Source organism: Cupressus sempervirens, chromosome 8, assembly GCF_028749045.1.
Source record: "Cupressus sempervirens isolate cs-2001-9-10 chromosome 8, ASM2874904v1, whole genome shotgun sequence".
NCBI classification, from domain to species: domain Eukaryota; kingdom Viridiplantae; phylum Streptophyta; class Pinopsida; order Cupressales; family Cupressaceae; genus Cupressus; species Cupressus sempervirens.
The window spans coordinates 581,867,980-581,890,676 of record NC_143125.1 but is presented as its reverse complement, the minus strand read 5'-3'; the positions used below and the strand labels follow the sequence as shown (position 1 = coordinate 581,890,676).

General features: G+C 37.1%; 1 protein-coding gene across 3 annotated transcripts in view; it reads left to right on the top strand.

Annotated features, from left to right (window-relative positions):
• The window catches only part of LOC149543762 (pectin acetylesterase 3-like), a 228,460-nt gene that overhangs the window by 16,248 nt on the left and 189,515 nt on the right, over positions 1 to 22,697 (top strand). For all 3 annotated transcript variants that reach the window (XM_089798455.1, XM_089798454.1, XM_089798456.1), the window contains exon 4: positions 5,203 to 5,276. In XM_089798455.1, the coding sequence (XP_089654581.1) occupies positions 5,203 to 5,276 (74 nt within the window). The remainder of the gene's footprint in view (positions 1 to 5,202; positions 5,277 to 22,697) is intronic.

The window sequence follows — 22,697 nt, the reverse complement described above, 5'->3', positions numbered from 1 at the left end:
ATATATATATATATATATATAGAGAGAGAGAGAGAGAGAGAGAGAGAGAGAGAGAGAGAGAGATGTATGTATGTGTTTACCACATAGATTAATTAAGAAATGCACACAGACAATGAACAGAAGGACTCTTTAGATTATTCACATACGCCAGAACATTACATTATGCTTGATAAGATAAGATCAATGATAGAAGATGATTTACAATGATCCCAGACCGGATATAAATACTATCTGCCGAATCTTCCCGAAGGAGTCCGTCGGCCACAAACATTATGTCTGCTACAAACTATTTACCTGTTGGCTACATAATACAGAAACACCGACGACAATCACCCCATCGGCTACAGAAACACCGACGACAATCATCCCGTCGGCTACAAAAACAATGATGACAATCACTCCGTTGGCTACAGAAACACTAACGACAATCACTCTGTCAGCTGACATAGTTTCTACTGACAATAGTATGTATGTGTATGTATATGTATATATATTTATATCTATCTATATATATATATATATATTTGTGTGTATGTATATAGATATGTGTATATATATATATACACACACACACATACATATTTACATATATAGAATAAACACATCCAAATCCTTCCTACTCCCCCCCCACCAAAAAAAAAAAAAAAAAAACAAAAAACAAAAAAAACAAAGTAAAATTGTGGATTGCACGTGAATTGACAACTTAGGATATAGGAGTAAAATATATCTTTATTAATGCACAAATTCATTATAGAGAAGATAACCAGAGATGGTTGGCCAAGGATTACAATTCATTTGATGATACTATATCCCCTTGCTTGGCACTACTTGAGAAATATAACAAACTTATTACAGACAATTAATACATTAATGAATAACCAATATTATCAAACATAACAATAGTCATTTTATCCCCCTACATCATTCCCCCAAAAGAAAAAGTCATCATCTAGATGACAAGTATACATCAAGTAATATCCACAAAGACTAATGACAAGAGTATAGATGATAACTGACAGTGATGAATTTATTACATTGTAAGACAAGCTTAAGGAGTAGCGTGTCAATGGTGTTGGTTGCACGCAATGTGCTAGATAGAGATTTGACATTGAGCCTGTACTCCATAATTTAGAGGCAGCTTGAAGACGTGTACATACAAATGATCTTACAAGGGTCGTATATATGAAACCATAAAAAATCATTGTTTTTTCCTTGTATGGAAGAATGCTTCTAAAATAATAATATAATGCACAATATAAATCTTCTCCACACTGATAATTTGTGAGGTTCATTATAATTGACAGCTTCAAAGGAAATTGTACAAAGAGACACTAGAGTATATCGTTCCATCTTGTGAAATGTTCTACAGATGCCACAGACTCATGGGCTATAAAGAAGAAACACTAAGAAAACTTCTAACAAAGTTGTAGGCAACCTTAGAAGATTGTCAGGCAATAGAAACTAAGATCATGTGCGACTTAAAACAAATGGGATGTCAAGTTCTTGATGAGCATGATAACTTGGTTGCAATTGAAGAAATGGTTGCAAATATATAGTCATAGTTAATGCTGATTTTGCTTTATACAAATCCTTAGCAAAGCACTTACAAGATTCTCTTGCAGAAAATTGCAAATTTGTGAAATCAGCATATGCCGATAGTGTGAGAATAGAAGCTACATCAAAGGCAATGTTAATTTCATAGCTTCCTATAGTACATGATGTCATCATCAAATTCAAGGCACTTAAAAATAATCCTTAGGATTATTTCACTTCTTTTCCGTTTTCTTTCTTTTCTATTTCATGTTTGTAGATTGAAGAGGATGTATTGCATGAAGTTGTGTAATTATATATAATATGATTTGCATGTCCTCATGACGAGTAATCCAATAATTTCTCTTGTTAGTTAGACTGGATCAAGGTTGGTTGAGTTGCTCCCATTTTTTCCTCCTTTTTCTCAACTCCTTTGCCTATATAAAGGGGTCCTCTCTCATTGTAAACATCATCTTTTATTGTATGCAAGAGAGCTCTGAAGAAATTGTGCAAGCATAACTTTGATTGTGTAGTACTATTTTGAAAGAAAAGTGAATACAAAGAAAACAATTGAAGCCTAACTTTGATTGAGTGCTATTGTGATTAGTGGAAATCGGAAGTTTTGACTGTGATTGGCATTTGTTATCTTTGATTCATGTGTTTTTGCATTCTTGATAATTGAATATAAAGAGTTAGGAAGCAATAAGAGATGAAGCTTTTACTAGGAGCAGTTCTGGAGATATATAGACTAGGAGCTTTGACTTTAGCTTGTATCTCTTACTTAATTCACAAAATAGTTAGAATTCTTTACTTCTAGAAGTCCTTGTGCCCCAATAGTATAAGTTATTCTTATAGCATAGATTAAGAATGGACTTAGAGCCAAACTGGTATGCTTTCAGCTAGCCTTTTAGTTAGTGCTGGTTTATCGGTACAACTGTTTACAACTCTTGATAGAAGTGTAGTTAAAGGATTCATCTTGCCCATTACTCACTCCACGGGTAAGTGGATTCTTTTCTGAGAGCTAAGATGAAATAATATTGGTAATCCCCTTTCAAATCTCTCAACTTTTTGCTTACCTTGAGTTGATCCAAGGAACGTTGAGAAGAGGTAGCCTTTCCTTCAAGGTAGGAGAGACTCTGTCTCACACACTGTGGCTGGTCGTCCTATCTTGTGATTGGATTTTACTAAAAACTGTTAGTTGCAAAATATTCACCCAACAGGGTGGACAACCATTAGACAAACTCTCATACAAAACACAACTATTCTTGTCCACAAGTAATCAAATTTATATAATGCATGTACAAATACATAATATTAATCTGAAATGCAATGTACTAAAATACTTTAATGACTCCAATATGGGAGAATGATATGAAACAAATCGTTTTTAATCTTTATATGTAAATAATATCTAGACTTGCTTGTCAATAACCTTAGGTTGTAGATTGTAGGCGTCCCATTTGATGCTCAGAGTTAGGGTTACTGTCAGCACTTGAGACATTAGGTATTGGTGATGGTTGGGATTATTGGTTATAGGATCCAAAAGTATACAATATTCTTGCATCTTAAGATTTAGATTTACTTGGGCACCGTGTCCCTCCCTCCACTCATATTCATATCTATTAATGACTAAATATAAATGTAAATAGTTGTATCCTTTTTCATGTATTCTTGTGTATCTATTTCAAAATAATTGCTTATTCTTTTACTTTTCTAAGGTCTCTAGGTGGCTATGGTTGCAATCCCCTTTCTAAGCATTACAAATTCCTCATGGATTATGAAGATCCATTTTTCCATTCCTCATAGATTTCAAAATTTTGGGTTCCATTGATTGATGGAGTTCATTGATAATCCATTTCTATCACATTTTTAAGACATATATTAATGGCACATATGTCAGATGCACATAATAGAAAGTTGAATAAGAAATACAATACAAAAATGAATATGAGGACTTGAAAATGCTCAAATTATTCAGAGGAGAAAGATGTATGTGTAATAATGCCAACCAGTTCTAACTTCACCAGACTACTAATTTGCTTTGCAAAACAGACATATAACTGATTTTTGAAGTAAATAAGCATTTTGTTGATTTTTTCTTTTAAATGTTGCCAAGCAAGATAATAACTTTGTGTAAAAAAATAAATTATGAAATTAATTTCTGTAGCATTGGGCCCAATGCTTTTATTATTGAGAGAAATCATATATAGTGCTAGAGGAAATTATTTATTAAATTAAGAATTTTAATTGCAGCTAATTAGGAACTTGGCATCAAATTGCTCCATCTTGAATTTGCTAAGTAACATCTCTGAAGTGTTTGCAAAGCCCTCTAAACCTTGCCTGCTGCTTGTAGATGATTGGCAGCTGTCTATAATTCCATACACAGACCTCTAAGGGCTGTGATCTGCATCCAAGTCATTCTCTAGACTTTGCTATTAAAAGCTGAAAAAAATACAAGAACTTCCTCTCAAATTGATCACCATATAAGCTTAAATGGTGGTTCTAAATAAAACTACCTCTAACACAATAGACCAGCCAGCTGAACGTCAATTCTAAGTCCAAATGCTAATAAGAATTCTCAATTCTTCTAGATTGAAAAAAAATGAAATCCTTGATTCCCACACTTAAACACCAAATCACCAAAAATGTCAAAACACATCAAGAATGCATGAAATGAAATCCGGAACCCCTTTTATAATATTCAATATCCATATGTCTCCACCTCCTTTAATTTACTTTAATTTCATTTCTCATAAAGTAGCTTTATGTTATAATTTGAAGTTAACAAATAATAAAGTCACTTTATTAATTAAACTTCCTCATTGCTCCAATTTAACCTTTTCACTGATAAAATGGTATCTTGACACACAAGGTTCTATTCATGTGCTCATGATTTAAAACTTTTCATCCCGATTCGAATGAGCTATAACACTAATGTTCTCACTAAACAATTTCAATTAAAGTAGCAACCTTAGTAGATATAATTATATTATAACCAATAGAACACCCAATTTGTGAAAATGGCCCAACAACATTGGAATTGAAAATTTGGTAGCACAGTAGTGATCCCGACGATAAAAGATGATTAATGATCCTAATTGGGTGACTTACTAAAAATAGATGCTCTCTCTAAGAATCTTGATCCCAAACTAGAAGTCAGAAATAACATCTAGAAGCATCAAATTAACTCCTCTAAATCATCTGATCTCATTGTAATCATCTATTGACTTACTATAAGTCGTAAGTCCCTCAAAATAGAGCCAAAACTCACAATTGGAGAGAGTCGAATAACTCCGCAATAAGGTCCTCTAATCACCAGTATCGTCTTACAAGGACCCAATCATCTAAGCTCATTGTAATCATCTATTGACTTACTATAAGTAGTAAGTCCCTCAAAATAGAGCCAAAACTCACAATTGGGGAGAGCCGAATAACTCCGCAACAAGGTCCTCTAATCTCCAGAATCATCTTACAAGGACCCAATGATAGGCTAAATCCATTAACTCTGATGCAACTCAAAAAATGGGGACATTATAGTATTGCTCAATGTTTATCAAGATTTGATATTTTCTATAATCATTTCTGAAATGTTTTAAAATTTCTTGCTTAATAAAGTCATTATATATCACTACATGATGCTAATAATGTTTCTCATGTTTATGCATGTTACAGAATTCTTTAATTGGAATAGGGTGAAACTTATGTATTGTGATGGTGCCTCTTTTGCTGGGGATTCATATGATGAGGTGCGTGGTATGAAAATTTAATTCCCCCTTTGCAAAAATTAACATTTTAGAAATGTTTATGATATTTATATCTACACTTGTTGACATTTAAAAAAATGAAATCCTAAATGATCTTTGAATCTATTAATGAAATGCTTTTATATTTCATCATTATGATAATCGATTTTTATAACCTAGCAGGTTTGGTCAACACTGTATAGTTGGATGTGAAATTGTCTATTATTTATATGCATCCTAAATAATTAAAAAATTACCATGAATCCACGTATAGGGCATTTTATCTTTAATAGATTTTTATCAACGTATAAATAATTTGGTAAGTTATGAGTTGACACTATTTCATGATATCACTGTTACTAAATTTTTACTCATGTTCAAAATAAGTCCTAATGAATTGCAAAGGTTTGATACAACTGCATAAGCATTTTACATCTTCATTCAGTTCATGCATATTGAGATCATGTTCATTATGTGCCAAAAGAATAGACAATGTCCTTGTATTATTCATCATAGCAATACAATTGATATTTACAATCATTGAACAATGAAATGATTTAAAAGCTAAAAGTAAAATCTCTTACACAATTGACCGTGAGAGTAGCCCCTAGACTATTGCTACATGTTCCTACTCATTAAAAATGAATAACATGATAGAATTAAAAGAGTAAGGAAAGGGTCATGGGCACCAGTCATTGCCTATAATGACTAGTTGAGTTGTGTCTTCTCATTCTCACTTGGTTTCTGTTCCACATCACATTCCCTCTAAGCCTTCAAATCTTGCATGATAAAAGGAAAAATGTTAGATCCAATGAATCTAAGCAATGCTAGTATCTCACCTCTCCATCACTTTCATATTCCTAAGATGCTATGCATTTTCAAAAAATAAGAACGCATACCAACAGTAAAAGAGGCAAGCAATCAGACCAAAATTTTTATTATAAACATGTTTGCTTACTATGCAGAGTCCTATATATAATAAGTACACAGATATAACCGTAGGCTCCCATAAGGGTTATTGAGCCTGATGTACTTATCAGAGTTAGGATTATAGAATCTGATCGAAAGGAAGTAGTAGCAATGATGAAATGTTAGAATGCAGAGCATAAACATTATGAATAGAAACAGGTGCAACGACATTCAAAAGCTTTCAGGATGAAAGTATGAAAATTGCCAATGCAAAGCTACAACATCAATGCGAAGATGTATGATCAATGATATAAAGAAAGGACGATTGTCAAGCTACAATTACAGAATCATCAAGAAGCTATAGGACAAGCAATATGCTACATAAATGATGTTGCAAACTACAAGTCAGATATTGTGTTATGTCTTTAAAACATGAATTAAAGACTGTTTTCAGCTTGTACATAGAGGATGGAAAGATTAGTGCAAAGCTGTAAACAAAGATGGCCAATCAATTCTGCAGAAAGAAATACAAATACCTATAACAATGTAATGTTATCTTGAAGCAAAGGGAAATAATCACTGAAGAAATGAATGCTACAACTACAGATACTTAATAAAATATTGTTTTAATGCAATTCAAGATTCATTTCAACTCTAGAAGAAATGATACGCTTCATGAATGACAGTCAAATAGCAGATTTTGTTACAGAAGCTGCTGTAGTAGCATTACAACCATTAAGATTATATGCTGAATTGGTTTCCACAAGGTCATTTTTACTATCAGTGCCAAATAGTGGAATGTTTGCAAGAAAACTCGACAAAATCATATTTCAGTAAGGAGAAAGAAGCTTCCAATTAAGATCTGCAAAAAGAGAAGGTCCAGAAAATAATGAAACCCTTGCAAAAGTGAATACTCCAACTAATTTTTGCCTTCATTCACATAAAATACTGTGGAACAATTCATATATCTGCAAGAAAGATTCATTGAGAGCAAGAGAAAAATCTCCAGATTTGTTGTTTAAAAAGTTAGATCCACGCAGCAATCTTCCAGAAGACAAAAATCAAATCACTAATATAAGTGAGGAAAGCCTTATCAGCCTCAGAATGAGGAAAGCTTTATCAACCACATAGAAATAAAGGCGATTGACCAAATGTCATGACAACAGCAACAGAAAATAGAAATGCCATGAAATGAAGAAGTGTAAGGCTTGCTTTTCCAGAACTCTTCTCCGAGCACAGAACATGCCAATGACGTATGGCTACAATAGTAAAAACAAGTAGCACAATGAACAACACTGGAAAATCAGACCAGTGAGCTCTTTTAGATGCTCTAGAAACTAAAAAATGGCGGCCAAATTATAAAACCCCAGTTGCAACAGCCAAAGGAGCTTATTGTCAACATTATGAAGGGTACATAGTATGAACCCATATGGGTAACTTGGGAACCATATTCATGATAAAAACATGCCATTACAGCAAAGCTGATAGACCGACGGCAATAATTTCATAGATTTGGCAAGATTCACACAACATTGGTTCAGCATAAAACCCAGTTGTGGCATTAGAAGTTCCTCCAATATGGCATAAAATACTGCAAATAACTAGCAGAGATATCTATGATAAAATAGTAGAAACTCTGGAAGCCATGGCATCACAATGGCATTAAAAGCATCAAATGACAGATATATTAAGTGAAATCCAAGCTACAGTATGAGTAAATGTTGAGAAAAAAGTAAAACAAGAGCAACCCAGAAATTTGAATCAAATGGAGGATTGAAGATCAATATCTGCAGTTAGAGACGCGGTTATGAAGTTTTTACCTTCATTCAACAGAAGAATTGTTCAAAACTCTCCTATTATGGCAATGAAAGGGGATAAGGTATTGAGAATCATGGCAGTTGAATAGTAAAACAAAACCCATGCTTCCAAATGTGGCGGCCACCAAGCAAAACTGTAGAAACCCTTATTCTCTTTTATTCTGAAAGATACAAAATGATAGAATAAGCAAAAAAAGAATGCTATGCTTAGGGTTGTCCTTCAAATCAATCGAGGGAAATGCAACCATGTGGCTCATGGTTATCCAAGCTTTTCATCTTTCTTATGGAAGCCGACTTCTTAATAGTTTTGTTAACTATGTTATTAATTCTATTAGTGGAGTCACTTTATATTTTTATATAATCTGCATGTAATAGGTGTGATTATGGTTACATAAGAGGAGTTGTGTTTTGACTATTTCTAATTAATGTAATTCCTATCTCTATTAATAATGTAGTCAAATTCAAAGTTGTAATTAGTGTTCAATTGATTCATTCATTATAAATCAATTAATTAACACTAAGGTAATAATGTAATGACCCTCTCTATAAAGGCCACAGAAACCCTCAAACTGAACTTAGGAATTTTGTCAAACACTTGGCGTGTAACAGTAATAATATTCAGAATATGGTAATTTCAGATTTGATACTTTCAGAATATAATCACAGAATTACAATATATATGAAGCCATTGAACTATATTTCAATTACAATGCAATAAATTCTGAAATTATTTTATTACCAATTCTGGACTGATTATTACAATGACTGTATGACAGCAAATTTACCCAAAAATTGACATATATTTCAGAATGCAAGAACCTGGTTTGAAGAACTATGGAAGAACACCACGTTTTGCTGCAGATCGTTGATGAAGACCTCCAACCGCACCCCCAAACTGTCCTTAATTTGCTGCTGCTGCCCAAACTAGCAGGGCCGTACCAGGCCGTACCTGTACGGCTGCTGAAATAAAATAATATTAGGGTTTTGGGACCCCCAAAAGCAAGGAAAATGGGCGCCTAGGGTTAGGTAGTAACCCTGTAAAACCATAAAAAATAACTCCAAGGGGTTGAGGAGATATGAGCAATTATGTGGTTCCGAACCCTGCTTTGCCAATCCTGAAAATGCACTTATTCTGTCTTCAAACTCTTGTCAAATGCTTCTCCAATGATAGGGCAAATCTGAAATCCTTATTCCAACCAAAAACAAACCCTAACAACGAATTCTCAATAAGCTCCAATGAGATGGCTGAATACCAACTCCAATTATGCAACAATTCAGGTGATATTTCACACCCTCAAAGTCGCCAATCCAAGGGAGTGATTCGTTCCCAAAGATCGAATAATTTGCAGATCTAAAGTCCACAAATGTCTTCACAATGAAGAAGTAGAAGAGTTCTCCAATCCAAGCATGTCCAAATGAGAGGCCCAACCCTCTATTTATTCACTTTTCTAAGAAGTTGCTAGAACTTCTAGAAACATCCTTTATAATTTCTCATTATAATGCACTTTTTTATAATAAAGTAATTTTATAAAATAAAAAGTGCAACTCAAATTAAAATTATAACATGTGGGCCCCAATATCACATAATGATAAAATATAACCTCTTAACACTTCTTCAAGAGCAAGATATGACTATCTGATCCGCAGAATTGACTCTCTTTCCACACCATTTGCCTACGAGAGTCTGGAATAGGCAAATCCATGATCAATGCCATGTCGAACTAAAGAGGGGACATTACAGTCCGCCCCTCCTGAAATTGCTTGGCCTCAAGCAATCTCAACGCCGGGTGCTGCAAAATAGCCTCCCCCTCCCAAGTAGCATCCTCAACAGGTAAATCTTTCCACTTAACCAAGTATTCTCTGATCACCCTTCTACGAAGCTGCTTTTCTCTGCTCTCCAGGATGGATTCTGGTACTAAAATCAATTTTCCCTCATCATCTAAAGGAGGTAATACTGCAGAAGGCACCACATTCTGACCCAACGCCTTCTTGAGGCGTGACACATGAAACACATTGTGCACTCTGCTGTCTGCGGGAAGCTCCAACTCATAAGCCACTTCACCAACTCGCCTGATAATCCTGAATGGTCCATAATAGCGTGGCTTAAGTTTCTCTGCCCCACTCTTCTTAAGAGTAGATTGCCTGTATGGCTGCAACATGAGGTAAACCATATCATCTACCTCAAAACTACGCTCAGTTCTCTTCTGGTTTGCATACTGCTTCTGCTGGTTCTGAGCTCTTGCAATATTGTCTTTGAGGGTAGCAACTATATCCTTACTCTCCTGTAATAATTCACCTGCACTGGGTACCCGGCTGTCGCTCAACAACAAATCCAAGAAACTAGGTGCTTCATAACCGTAAAGTGCCATGAAGGGTGTCATCTGTATAGTCATATGATATGTAGTATTGTAACAATATTCGCAGAGATATATCCATCTGACCCAAGCTCGCTGCTGAGCTGCCACATAGTTCCTTAAATACCCTTCAACCCATTTGTTCACAATTTCTGTCTGACCATCGGTTTGTGGGTGATAGCTAGTGCTGGGTGTAAGCTCCGTGCCACATAACCGGAATACCTCCTGCCAAAAGTGACTCATGAAACGGCTATCCCTATCACTCACAATGTTCTGAGGCAAGCCATGCAATCTGAAAACCTCCCGAAAGAAAACCTATGCCACCTGAGCTGCTGAATGTGTAGTGGTGATAGGAAAGAAATGAGCATATTTCGTTTATCTATCTACCACCACATAAATACAATCTCGTCCTTGTACCTTGGGCAAACCTGTGATAAAGTCCATGGAGATGCATTCCCACTTCCTGTCGGGAATCGGAAGTGGCTGTAGGAGCCCTGCCGGATAGCTGTGTTCTTGTTTGTTTTGCTGGCAAACAAGACACTCTCGAACATACTGCAAAACATCAGCTTTCAGCCCCTTCCAAGTGAACCGCTCTCGAACTGACTTGTAAGTCTTGAAGTACCCGGGATGGCCTACTATCGGTGAGTCGTGAAGTGCTCTCATAATCAGTTGCTTAACCTTCGATCCTGGGACCAAGTAAATCCTGTTCTTGTAAATGATCAAATCATCCACAAGTGTGTATCTGGTATCAATCACTGTTCCCTCTACTATATCGGAGGCCCATGTATCCCTGGCATACTCTGCTATAATCAAGTGTCGCCAATCCTCTGATATCTGAACCATAAGAGTGAGGTGTGGCCTTCGAGATAGAGCATCTGCAACAACATTCTGAGTTCCCTTGACATATGAGATGTCAAAATCATATGCCTGCAACTTACTTACCCACTTTTGTTGGCGATCATTCAGGTCCTGCTGTCCCAAGAAATGCCTCAGACTGTTATGATCAGTTTTAATACAAAAATTGCTACCCACAAGATATTGTCTGAATTTGGCCAAAGCATGCATGATGGCCAACATCTCCTTATCATATATACTGAATGAACGCTCAGGGTCTCTGAGCTTCCTGCTCTCATAAGCTATGGGGTGCTTATTCTGCATAAGTACAACACCTACTCCCTCTCCAGATGCATCACATTGAAGCTCAAATGGCTTCGTGAAATCAGGTAATGCTAGAACTGGGCACGTAGTCATTATCTCCTTAAATCTCATAAAACAGTCCTGCGCCTTCTGAGTCCACACAAATTCCCCTTTTTTCAGTAAATCTGTCATGGGAGCTGCATGTCGTGAGTAGCCACTGACAAACCTGCGATAAAAACCACATAAACCAAGGAACCCCCTCAACTGTGTAAGGTTCTCTGGTGGAGGCCAATCAACAATAGCGCGAATCTTTTCAGGATCCATCCGCACTCCCTCTGCACTAATGATGTGTCCTAAATATAACAGCTCGGTCATCCCTAAGTCACATTTGGACTCCTTTGCATACAAGGACTCCTTCTGTAGAATGCTCAACACCGTCTCCAAATGCTCTAGATGCTCCTGCCATGATCGGCTATAGATCAAAATGTCATCAAAAAACACCAGCACGAATTTCCTCAACTGATGGTGGAAAACTCTGTTCATAGTGGACTGGAAAGTGGCAGGTGCATTGGTCAGACCGAAAGGCATGACTACAAACTCAAAGTGCCCACAATGACATCTGAAAGCAGTTTTCTCAATATCCTGTTCACGGACTCTGATCTGGTGATATCCTAATCTCAAATCAATTTTCGTGAAATAACAGGCCCCATGCAATTCATCTATCAACTCATCAATGCGAGGAATAGGATACCTGTTCTTAATGGTTCTCTTATTTAATGCCCTGTAATCAATACACATCCGAAGCGTTCCATCCTTCTTTTTTACCAAAACAACAGAAGATGCAAAAGGTGACTTACTAGGTCGGATGTGCCCCATAGCTAGCAACTCCTCAATGGTCCTTTCGATCTCATCCTTGAGTCGCTTTGGATGTCGATATGGTGTGATCATGATAGGTTTAGCACCTTCCTCCAGTTCAATAATATGCTCAATACCTCTGTCCGGTGGCCTGCCTGGTGGAATCTCACTGAATACCTTTTCGTACTTAATCCTCAACTTCTGAATATCAGGATGATATTCCGCCTTATGTTGCTCCTCCTGTGTAGGTATCAAAGTACAAACTGCTGCCCACTCTATATTATTATGCCTAGTTAATCTCTCCAGCCGCCTAAATGAGATAGTCCTGATGTCTCCATTACGGATAGCCTTTAGCACATGAATCCTACCATTCATTTTGAATTGTATCTCCATATCCTCTAATCTCAGGGTAACCACCTTCAATGAATGTAGCCACTGCATACCAAGTACTATGTCCATGTCACCCATGTTGACCACATGATAATCCGCCTTAAACTCATAGTTGTTCAAGCGCAAAGGTAAGTCCCGTACCATCCTGTCACAACGAAGAGTGTATCCATCAGCTACCTTGACTCTTAGTCCTTCGAACTCCTCAGTAATGAGTCCACGCTTCTCTACAAATCGTGCATCAATGAAATTATGCGTGGCACCTGTGTCCAACAATGTAATAACCTTCTGTCCAGCCAAGACTCCCCGAAGTCTGAAAGATCCCTCTCTCTGGATACTAGACAGTCGTGCTACCTGTAAATGTAGCTCTGTTTCCTGCCTTTGCCCTGCACTGTCTATCTCCTGCTATCCCTCTGCTTCATCAGGATCCTCATCATGATGTTCTGAACCATCTGAATCTGAGCTTTCGTAATAAGCCCACATTGCCCGGTTGGCCTTCCCTTTTGGCCTCATAGGACAGTCATGGCCGTACTCATACGGGCCTTTGCAATAGAAGCATAGCTTCTTCCTACGCAAGTCATTAAGTGTCTCCTTGTCCAGCCTCTTACTTTCTTCCTTAGGTAGCTGTGCCTCTCTATGAAAGGGTTTCCTGTCCTTATCTTTTCCTGAAGGGAAACTCTTTGCCTGAAATTTATTTTTAGAAGCTGAAGAGGAATCCATGTCACGAGCTTTCTTAATGGCTTCCTACAAAGTGGGAGGGTTGAGAGCTTTAATCCACCCTCTCAACGGATCAACTAACCCATCCATAAATAAAACCAATAGCCTTCGTTCAGATACATCTGTTACTAACACTGCAAGTTTCTGAAACTCTGAAATGTATGTTTCCAATGAGCCCCACTGTTTAAGCTGGGCTAATTCCTTGAAATGGAGTTCTGGATCTTTCTTATCAAAACGTTCAATCAGTCTCTCCGTAAACTCCACATATGAGGTAATGTGTGCATGACCCATAGTGATCATACCATGATGCCACCATTCGTGCGATAACCCATCCAGGTGAATTGCTGCATACTTAATAGCTTCTTCCTCAGACATAGGATTCAATTGAAAGTACGTGTCAAGCTTTTGAACCCAAGCTCTTGCTGTAGACTTCCCCAAGCCATCATAATATGGTAACTGTAGTTTTCCTACTTTCTTTCGTAGCTCATAGTTCTGAGTCCTGTCTTGTCCACGGGGCATATGCTTCATCCGCACATCCATATACTCTCTAAAGGTGATTGCAGCTGTAAAATCTGGTCCTCCTGCTTCCCAATCTCTCCTCAGCTGATCCTGTATGTCAGTGATCTGGGGTTCTGGTACCGGCTGCTCTGGAGCTCCAGGAAGGAACGTAGGAATCATAGGCCTCGAACTTACTGTTCGAGCTTGCTGGGGGGCATGACCGAAATTGTTCCCAATTTGTTCGCCTCCATTATGTCTCTCATCCTGATTATTCCCATTCTGATTGTGACCATTCTGATTATTTCCTCCACCTATGTTAGCGTTCAACCCCATTTGTCGAGCCATCATCTGCATCATAAGCTCCATTCTCTGATTCTGTTCTTGTGCTCTTTGTTCGGCTAATTGCTGTCCCTGTGCCAGGGTGTCTAATAACTGTAAAAATCTTTCCTCTTGCGGATCTGGACCGGCATTCCCGCCTCTATCCATATTGTAGTCGTAGTCTTGATCAAAAAATACCTCCCCTGTGTCTGTATGACTGGATTCTATGTCCACCTGGATAGATGAGCTAGACTGTTCGCTCTGCAGGTCAGAAATCCTATCTTGTCTTGCTTTGGTATTGCGAAAATTATAAGGCCTTTGTCGCATGCTCTGATTTTAGTGTTTTGACATTTCGTCAAACACTTTCCCTCCTATCCAGCTGTTCCAAATTCCCTATAAGACCTCCACAGGATGGCAGGACTTATAGCTCTGATACCACTGTAATGACCCTCTCTATAAAGGCCACAGAAACCCTCAAACTGAACTTAGGAATTTTGTCAAACACTTGGCGTGTAACAGTAATAATATTCAGAATATGGTAATTTCAGATTTGATACTTTTAGAATATAATCACAGAATTACAATATATATGAAGCCATTGAACTATATTTCAATTACAATGCAATAAATTCTGAAATTATTTTATTACCAATTCTGGACTGATTATTACAATGACTGTATGACAGCAAATTTACCCAAAAATTGACATATATTTCAGAATGCAAGAACCTGGTTTGAAGAACTATGGAAGAACACCACGTTTTGCTGCAGATCGTTGATAAAGACCTCCAACCGCACCCCCAAACTGTCCTTAATTTGCTGCTGCTGCCCAAACTAGCAGGGCCGTACCAGGCCGTACCTGTACGGCTGCTGAAATAAAATAATATTAGGGTTTTGGGACCCCCAAAAGCAAGGAAAATGGGCGCCTAGGGTTAGGTAGTAACCCTGTAAAACCATAAAAAATAACTCCAAGGGGTTGAGGAGATATGAGCAATTATGTGGTTCCGAACCCTGCTTTGCCAATCCTGAAAATGCACTTATTCTGTCTTCAAACTCTTGTCAAATGCTTCTCCAATGATAGGGCAAATCTGAAATCCTTATTCCAACCAAAAACAAACCCTAACAAAGAATTCTCAATAAGCTCCAATGAGATGGCTGAATACCAACTCCAATTATGCAACAATTCAGGTGATATTTCACACCCTCAAAGTCGCCAATCCAAGGGAGTGATTCGTTCCCAAAGATCGAATAATTTGCAGATCCAAAGTCCACAAATGTCTTCACAATGAAGAAGTAGAAGAGTTCTCCAATCCAAGCATGTCCAAATGAGAGGCCCAACCCTCTATTTATTCACTTTTCTAAGAAGTTGCTAGAACTTCTAGAAACATCCTTTATAATTTCTCATTATAATGCACTTTTTTACAATAAAGTAATTTTATAAAATAAAAAGTGCAACTCAAATTAAAATTATAACATGTGGGCCCCAATACCACATAATGATAAAATATAACCTCTTAACACTTCTTCAAGAGCAAGATATGACTATCTGATCCGCAGAATCGACTCTCTTTCCACACCATTTGCCTACGAGAGTCTGGAATAGGCAAATCCATGATCAATGCCATGTCGAACTAAAGAGGGGACATTAGTTAGTAACCGTTGTACCAAAAGCCCGGACTATTAGTAAACGGCACCTCCCTGCGTTAAGGGGGCAACCCCAGGATAGCCTCGCTGGCGAGGACCCCGGACACGTGGTAGCGACAAACCGCACGGACAGACCTACGTCACCTTCCGTTAGGGGCCCACTCTGGGGACATCACAGCCCACCACACTCCGCGGGTCTCGACCTCGAGACCTCCGGCTCTGATACCAAGTTAGTAACCGTTGTACCAAAAGCCCGGACTATTAGTAAACGGCACCTCCTTGCGTTAAGGGGGCAACCCCAGGATAGCCTCGCTGGCGAGGACCCCGGACACGTGGTAGCGACAAACCGCACGGACAGACCTACGTCACCTTCCGTTAAGGGCCCACTCTGGGGACATCACAAATAAGTACATTATTAATAAAGTTATGAGTCATAGTGAAAGAGGAGGTGAGGTGTAATCACGTTGGATCACGAATAGGGTCTTGTGTTGATTAAGTCTTGTAAGAGGAGTGTTAGTTCATCATTTATGCCGTGTGTCATAGCTCTCCCCTAGACTTTCAGTTGTTATTAAAGATAGTTAGGAGTCTTTAGGAGATTTTTGAGTTAAGTTAGGAGAGTCTTATGGAATTTCTTGACTTGACATCATGGGTATAGTATGAAGAGTCATTTTGACACTAATGACACATGTTTTGGAGCTTTCTAAAGACCTTTTCTAGGGGGATTTTATTTCTGCTCGACCCAAGGTGGTTCCTCATTTTTAGGCATCATTTATTGGGTAGTGAAGGGGGATTTTGATATATTCTATGACTTTACTTGAAAAGGCATTCAGTATTGAGGAGAGACCTTTGGTTTCTATCATTGTGTCTTCAGTATTGTCTCAGATTGGAGATGTATTTTCAGAACCTTGGAGAAATAGATTGAGCATTTGGGATCTATCTTTGTTCTCATGTCTTTGTATGCAAATTGATGATTGATATCCATTATAGTGTTTTTTTTGAAACATTTAAAATTTGTCTCATTAAGCATCTTTTCATGATTGTTATTGTTCTATATAGGTTAGAAGTTGTACTAGCTTTTGCATGTGTTAAATGTAATTAAGTTCGTTTTAATACCTTCGAATATTGGGTCTTCTTTTGAAATACTAATGTTCAGATCAATGTGTCAGAGATTGTATCAGTCCATAAATTGCTAAAGGTTCAACTTGTGTTTGAGGAAATACTATTTTCAATTCAAAATCCTTCTGGTGTATCTTGTCTATGCATTTCTTAATTATCAATCATTTTTACCCCTTTTCTTCATAGGTTTCGTTGATCTTTCCATTTTAAAAGTGATTCAACATTTAAAACTTATAGGAACAGGCCTAGAACCTGGAGGTTCAGTTTTGTTATAGGTCAATCACACCTTTGACTGATCCCATGTTCTCCAGAAATCTCTAGTGTTTAGGTGCTTGAGATAGGGTGCAATTTCTAGAGCTAACAATCACATTGTATTGCAAATCTTGACATGGTAAATTAGTGCCCCTTAATTATGCATTTACTTTCACAATAACCAAGAGGTTCAAGGCACAAGTAAGGAGAAACATGGAAATATAAATTTCATCCGTTCCGATGAGAATGTCAAATCTGATCAAACCACGCTGGGGGGCTTTCTTGGTGGTATTCTTAGTACTCACTGTTATCAAATCTGACTGCACCCTTGAGAGAGCTTTAAAATGACTTTCCCACCAGTTGATACATGGAAACACTTCAAGGTTGTGGGTCACCTAAAGCTGAAATGAATCTCCAGAGAGGGCTGGTTTTCTTTTGTATGTCACCTGATCTTGGCTCTAGACTAGTGCTGATAAGAAAGCTTGAAAAAGTGATTTCAAAATATAATGCTAAATGTTATTAAAGTGATGACACTATGTTTAATGATCTATACTACTATTGATAACACATAGATACCTCAATGTTCAGTTGCAATGCTTTTAGTGTTTTGCAAGGATTATTGAGATTTTATCATTTTTTGAGTACGAAAAGACATAAATTTTACAAATTCAATTGGTTATACTTATTACACAGCTTACAATCTGTATGAATATGTTCTTTCTGTTTTAAAAGGTACTAAATGAGACAAAGTTTTAGGACTTACAAGTAGATCATATGAACGTTTACCAATTATCATGTTTAACACAATAAGACAACTACAAAAAGGTACATACTTAGCTTTGTTGCTATGTAAAGGGTTACTACAATGCTACGTAGTGTGAAAATGCTTGAAAATGATGAAATTTACATTGATTTGAGTCTCCAAAAGACAGAAAATGAGCTACAGAACAGTGATCGTGCAAAGAGAGCCTTGTTTTAGCTACGGTACTTTTTAAAAACTGGAAAGAACTAATAAAATTGAGCTATATATTGGCTTTTACCTCCATCGATTATCTAGAACCTAATGACATAAGAATGATTCACAAAAGGACAAGTGTGATGCTTTCATTATCTCGTCCACCAATTTTGGGTGCCAAACTGCTGTTTAGCTTCTTTTTGCCTCTTTGGTGGATGCATTATGAAACTCAATGATTTGGGTTTGAATGCTTTGACTCTATATCCAGCTAAACGCATCCTTGATACTTTGGAAAACAAGTGTTTTGACCAAACTGCTCCCTAAATCTTGTCCTATAACTGCCCACCTTGTCAATTGACCCATATATGCATGCTTGACTATTTCATATTCTCTCAACTGCCATAACCTTATTATCAAGATGATAGGACAAGTGATTCCAATGGGGTGAACTGACCTATGTCTTCATGATGGCGTACAAGAAGGCCACCTTCTACATTATGGTTTTAAAGACTAGACTTGAACCTGCTGGGTGTACTGTCCCAAGAAGGCTGAGTGTTGCAAAAATTATTTCCTGGCCACCATGTTGAGTTTCTTTGTTTTTGGAGGTTTCCTACAAGTTTCGTTGCACTCATTTGTAAAGAATTTCTACTTGGCAGGGCCATACCTAGTATAGAAAGGTGTGAACGTGTAGTTAAACCGCTCCCTTTTTGAAGCTGATTTCTGATGTTATGGAAGCACCTAGGAAGTGATTAATGAAGCCGATTAATTTTTGTGTGAACTTTTCAGTATTTGATGAGATAGTTGCAAGTCTAAGCACATCCTTACGACACTGTGAACTAGTTTGATTGTTATCAAACCTGCAATGGTTCATTTTATCTAAATAGTCTGATATACTTCAGTTTTGAGGAAAACAAAAGGATGTCACCAGTAACATAGTTCAGTTTGTATGTTGAAGTTTGTAACAGGGCTTTGCTACAACCATTTGTGGCGTGCTTTTTAGAGATGTCCAGTCTGAGTTGACAATTAACGGCACAAAAGAAAATGCCATTGGACCTGCACTAATATTTCTTAACATTCAATTCAAGGTGTCATGCAATTTTTAGTTGTTAAGCTGATTTGTTCATGATGTTTGGTTTTTGTTGGTTGCTGTTGCAATCTATTCAATCAACATTTAATATCAGATTATATCAGCAGTTATACTTCCATTTGATGATTGTGTTGCATGCGAGCTGGCTTTCTAATGCCCTGGACAGTAGTACTGGCAATGGTTTCTTCTTGCATTTCGATGTATTTTCTCAGCCCACTGTATAAGTGGAAAGTATTGTATTTTCGTATCCCACTGAATAAATGGAAGATTAATGTTCATTTACGCCACTGAATTAGTGGTAGTGTTGTATTGTTTACCAATGAATAAGTGGAAGTTTTGTTACTGCCCTCTCCTGAATAGGGTGAAGTGTTTGACTTCATTGTGCTGTACACTCACTGGATATGTGCTGTACACTCCACTGGATATGTGCTGAAGTGTCTTTCTTTCAGTTATTGCATAGCACTCCATTGAAGAAGTGAATTGGCTGGCATGCCGCAAGTGCACTTTCTTTCCAGTTGCTACATTTAGATGGTGTGCTCCAACACATGATATGCCCTCACCTTGCTCACTTTGGTAACTGGGTGATAAAAGTGTCAAGGTCATTGCATTGTATCTCATTCTCAGTTGGAAAAAGTGTTAAAAAAAGGGAGTGTTTATTACATCCTGCATGCTCAGCCTTTCCTTAACAACAGCAAGTTCTTCACAACAATTTTTTTTGAGGCAGGTTGGTCCAAGGTTGCTGGTGTTAAGTACTCCATTTTATTAGTTGGGAAGAGCTTTGGAATTGGGCAGATAGGGGCTCCTCAGAAGAGCATGATAAATTAGCTTTCATTTTGAGCAAAAGACCTTGCAATTTCATGAAGGATTCTAATATCCTTGCTTGGTGTAATGACTCAAAAGGAGTTTATACAGTAGTTGTTGAGTATAGAGCTCTATGATTTCTATAATTGCAGAGAAGAGGGAATATGGAGTTCCTTTGGTGGAAAAGAAGTCGGAATATGTCTGCTTGCTCAAATGCAATTTCTTTCTTTGGCTTTTGACTTAAAACAAATGCCTAACTTAAGATAATATCGCGAAGAGAGGTGTTCAAGGACTTTCCTTGTGTTCTCTTTGTGGCAACAATGAGGAGAACACTGCTCATATTGTCTATCAATGTCCCTTTACTAAGGACATTTGGAACCTATGATGGAAACTCTAGAATGGACCTTTTATTCATGTTACATCCTTATCTGAACTTTGGAACGATTTGGGTCATCCTCTTGCCTTTGTTTTCTATGTTTTGGTTTCTTGGGATATTGGTCCTTTATTCAATCTTTGACAGATTTGGCTAGAACGTCATTGACACATTTTTAAGGACTATCAACACAAATTCAGCAAAGTCATTCAAGTTTGACTTGAAATTAAAAAGGATGATTAAAGATACCATTGATGCAAAAAAATATATGGATGAATCTCTTCTAATCTATGTTTGGTTAATCTCTTGGAGTTGTCTCTTTCTTCTCCCTCATAGGAAGGACTTGGAAATAGGGCTTAGACTTCCAAGAAGGTGAGTAGATCTAGGAAATGGCTTCCACCTTTTATTGCCTTTTTTCGTCAAATTAACATGTATGGCTCCCCTAGAGGTAATATAGGTCTATTAGAAGTGGTGATGTTGGTCAAGATGATGAGGGATTGGTTGACTTTTTTCTACTCTACCTATATGGGTATTCACTTTTATGGAAGCATGGGTGATTTTAAAGGCTTTAAAAAAAAACCTTTGAGAAGGTTTGGAGAAAGGTTATTTATGAAACTAAATCTTTGATTCTTGTCTCCTTGCTGTGTAAAAGTCATAGTTGGTATAAAATGCTTTGATATGATGTAGGATCTAAAGCTTAGCTCATATGCCCTAGGATCTCTTGCAGAATATAAAGATAACCTTCCAGAAGAGATTATGGCAAGAAAAGTGTTGGATAAAAGTTTTGTAAGTCACTATGACCACAACTTGCAAAATTGTGACTCTAGGTAACGTCTCATGAGATTTCTCTCTCCTCTTAACAATATGGGAGGCTTTCTACTTACCGTAGGTGGCTATAACAAGAACTTAACTGAAATTACAAAAAAGGGAAGCTCTCTTAATCAATTCCTCTTTTTTCAGGAATGATTTGCAAGCAACTTCAACTCTCAAAATTAACAAAGACTATTACTACGATAATATTGATGGCTTGGCAATTGACGTAAGAGGAATACCAAAGTCACCAATCTACTTTATATTGGTGGAACAGTTGTGGAAACCCAAAGTCTCTTGCACTTATCTTGAATGAAGGTTCAATAATCTAAACAAATAGTAAACCGCAAGGTCTCTTAATGAATATTTACTAACTTGAAAGAAAATACTTATAACTGAAGCCCAAAGTCTTTCAGTCCTAAGAAGAGTTGGAAAACTCGCCAAAGCCAAAAACTCGCCAAGCCCCCCAAAAGTTTAATTGGGAAAAACTCGGCCATTTTTAAAAAAAACTCAGGAAAACTTGGGAACCTAAAAAAACCACTAAAATTTAATTCAAAATACATTTTTTTTTGCAAATTTAATGAGTTAATTATAGAGTACACAAAAGAAACAAGCAGGAGTTTAGATATATATAAATGCATAGTGGGTACAAAATTGCATTCTCATGCGGAATGCTGATGGCGAGAAGCATAGCAGTAAATAGTTCGCATCAAACTAGAAGTAAAAACATCATTACAATCACATCTTCCTCTTCCTAGCACTACTAGCATACTGTAATTCTCTAATTTACATAATACATATAGGCTTTTTGCCTTTTGTTTTTAACCAAAAAAAAAAAATTTAAAGAGTTTTTTCTAAAAACTCACCGATTTTTTGCAAAAACTTGACAATTAATCGACAATTTTTTTCACAAAAACTCAACAATTTTTTCTCTAGCTGAGTCGCGATTAAATGTGGGAAAAAGTCGCCAGTCTCAAAAACTCAGCGATTAGTAGAAATTTGCTGATTATTCGACGATTATGCCAACTATGATTCTAAGTATTCGCAGGCCCTTCATTGGCACAAAGTCTTCAAAAGCTCAAATTGAATGCTGAAGATATCATGAAAGAGAAGCAACTAAGTGAATAAAAAATAAGTTGATTTATACAACATAAGATTACATGAAACAATCTCATGCTCCACAACACAAAGTTTGAGAAAACTCGTCATTCTATTCACTCTAGGTTTTTTTATCATGAAACACAAAGTTTTTGATTTACAAGACAATTCCACATAGTCTCTTTGCATAAATAAAAACTAATATAGACAATGGGGCCACTCCTTCATATAGGTGAGTGGTGAAGGAAAAAATGGATAAAGAGGGGGAAAGTCCTTAACCGTCATTGACTTTTTCA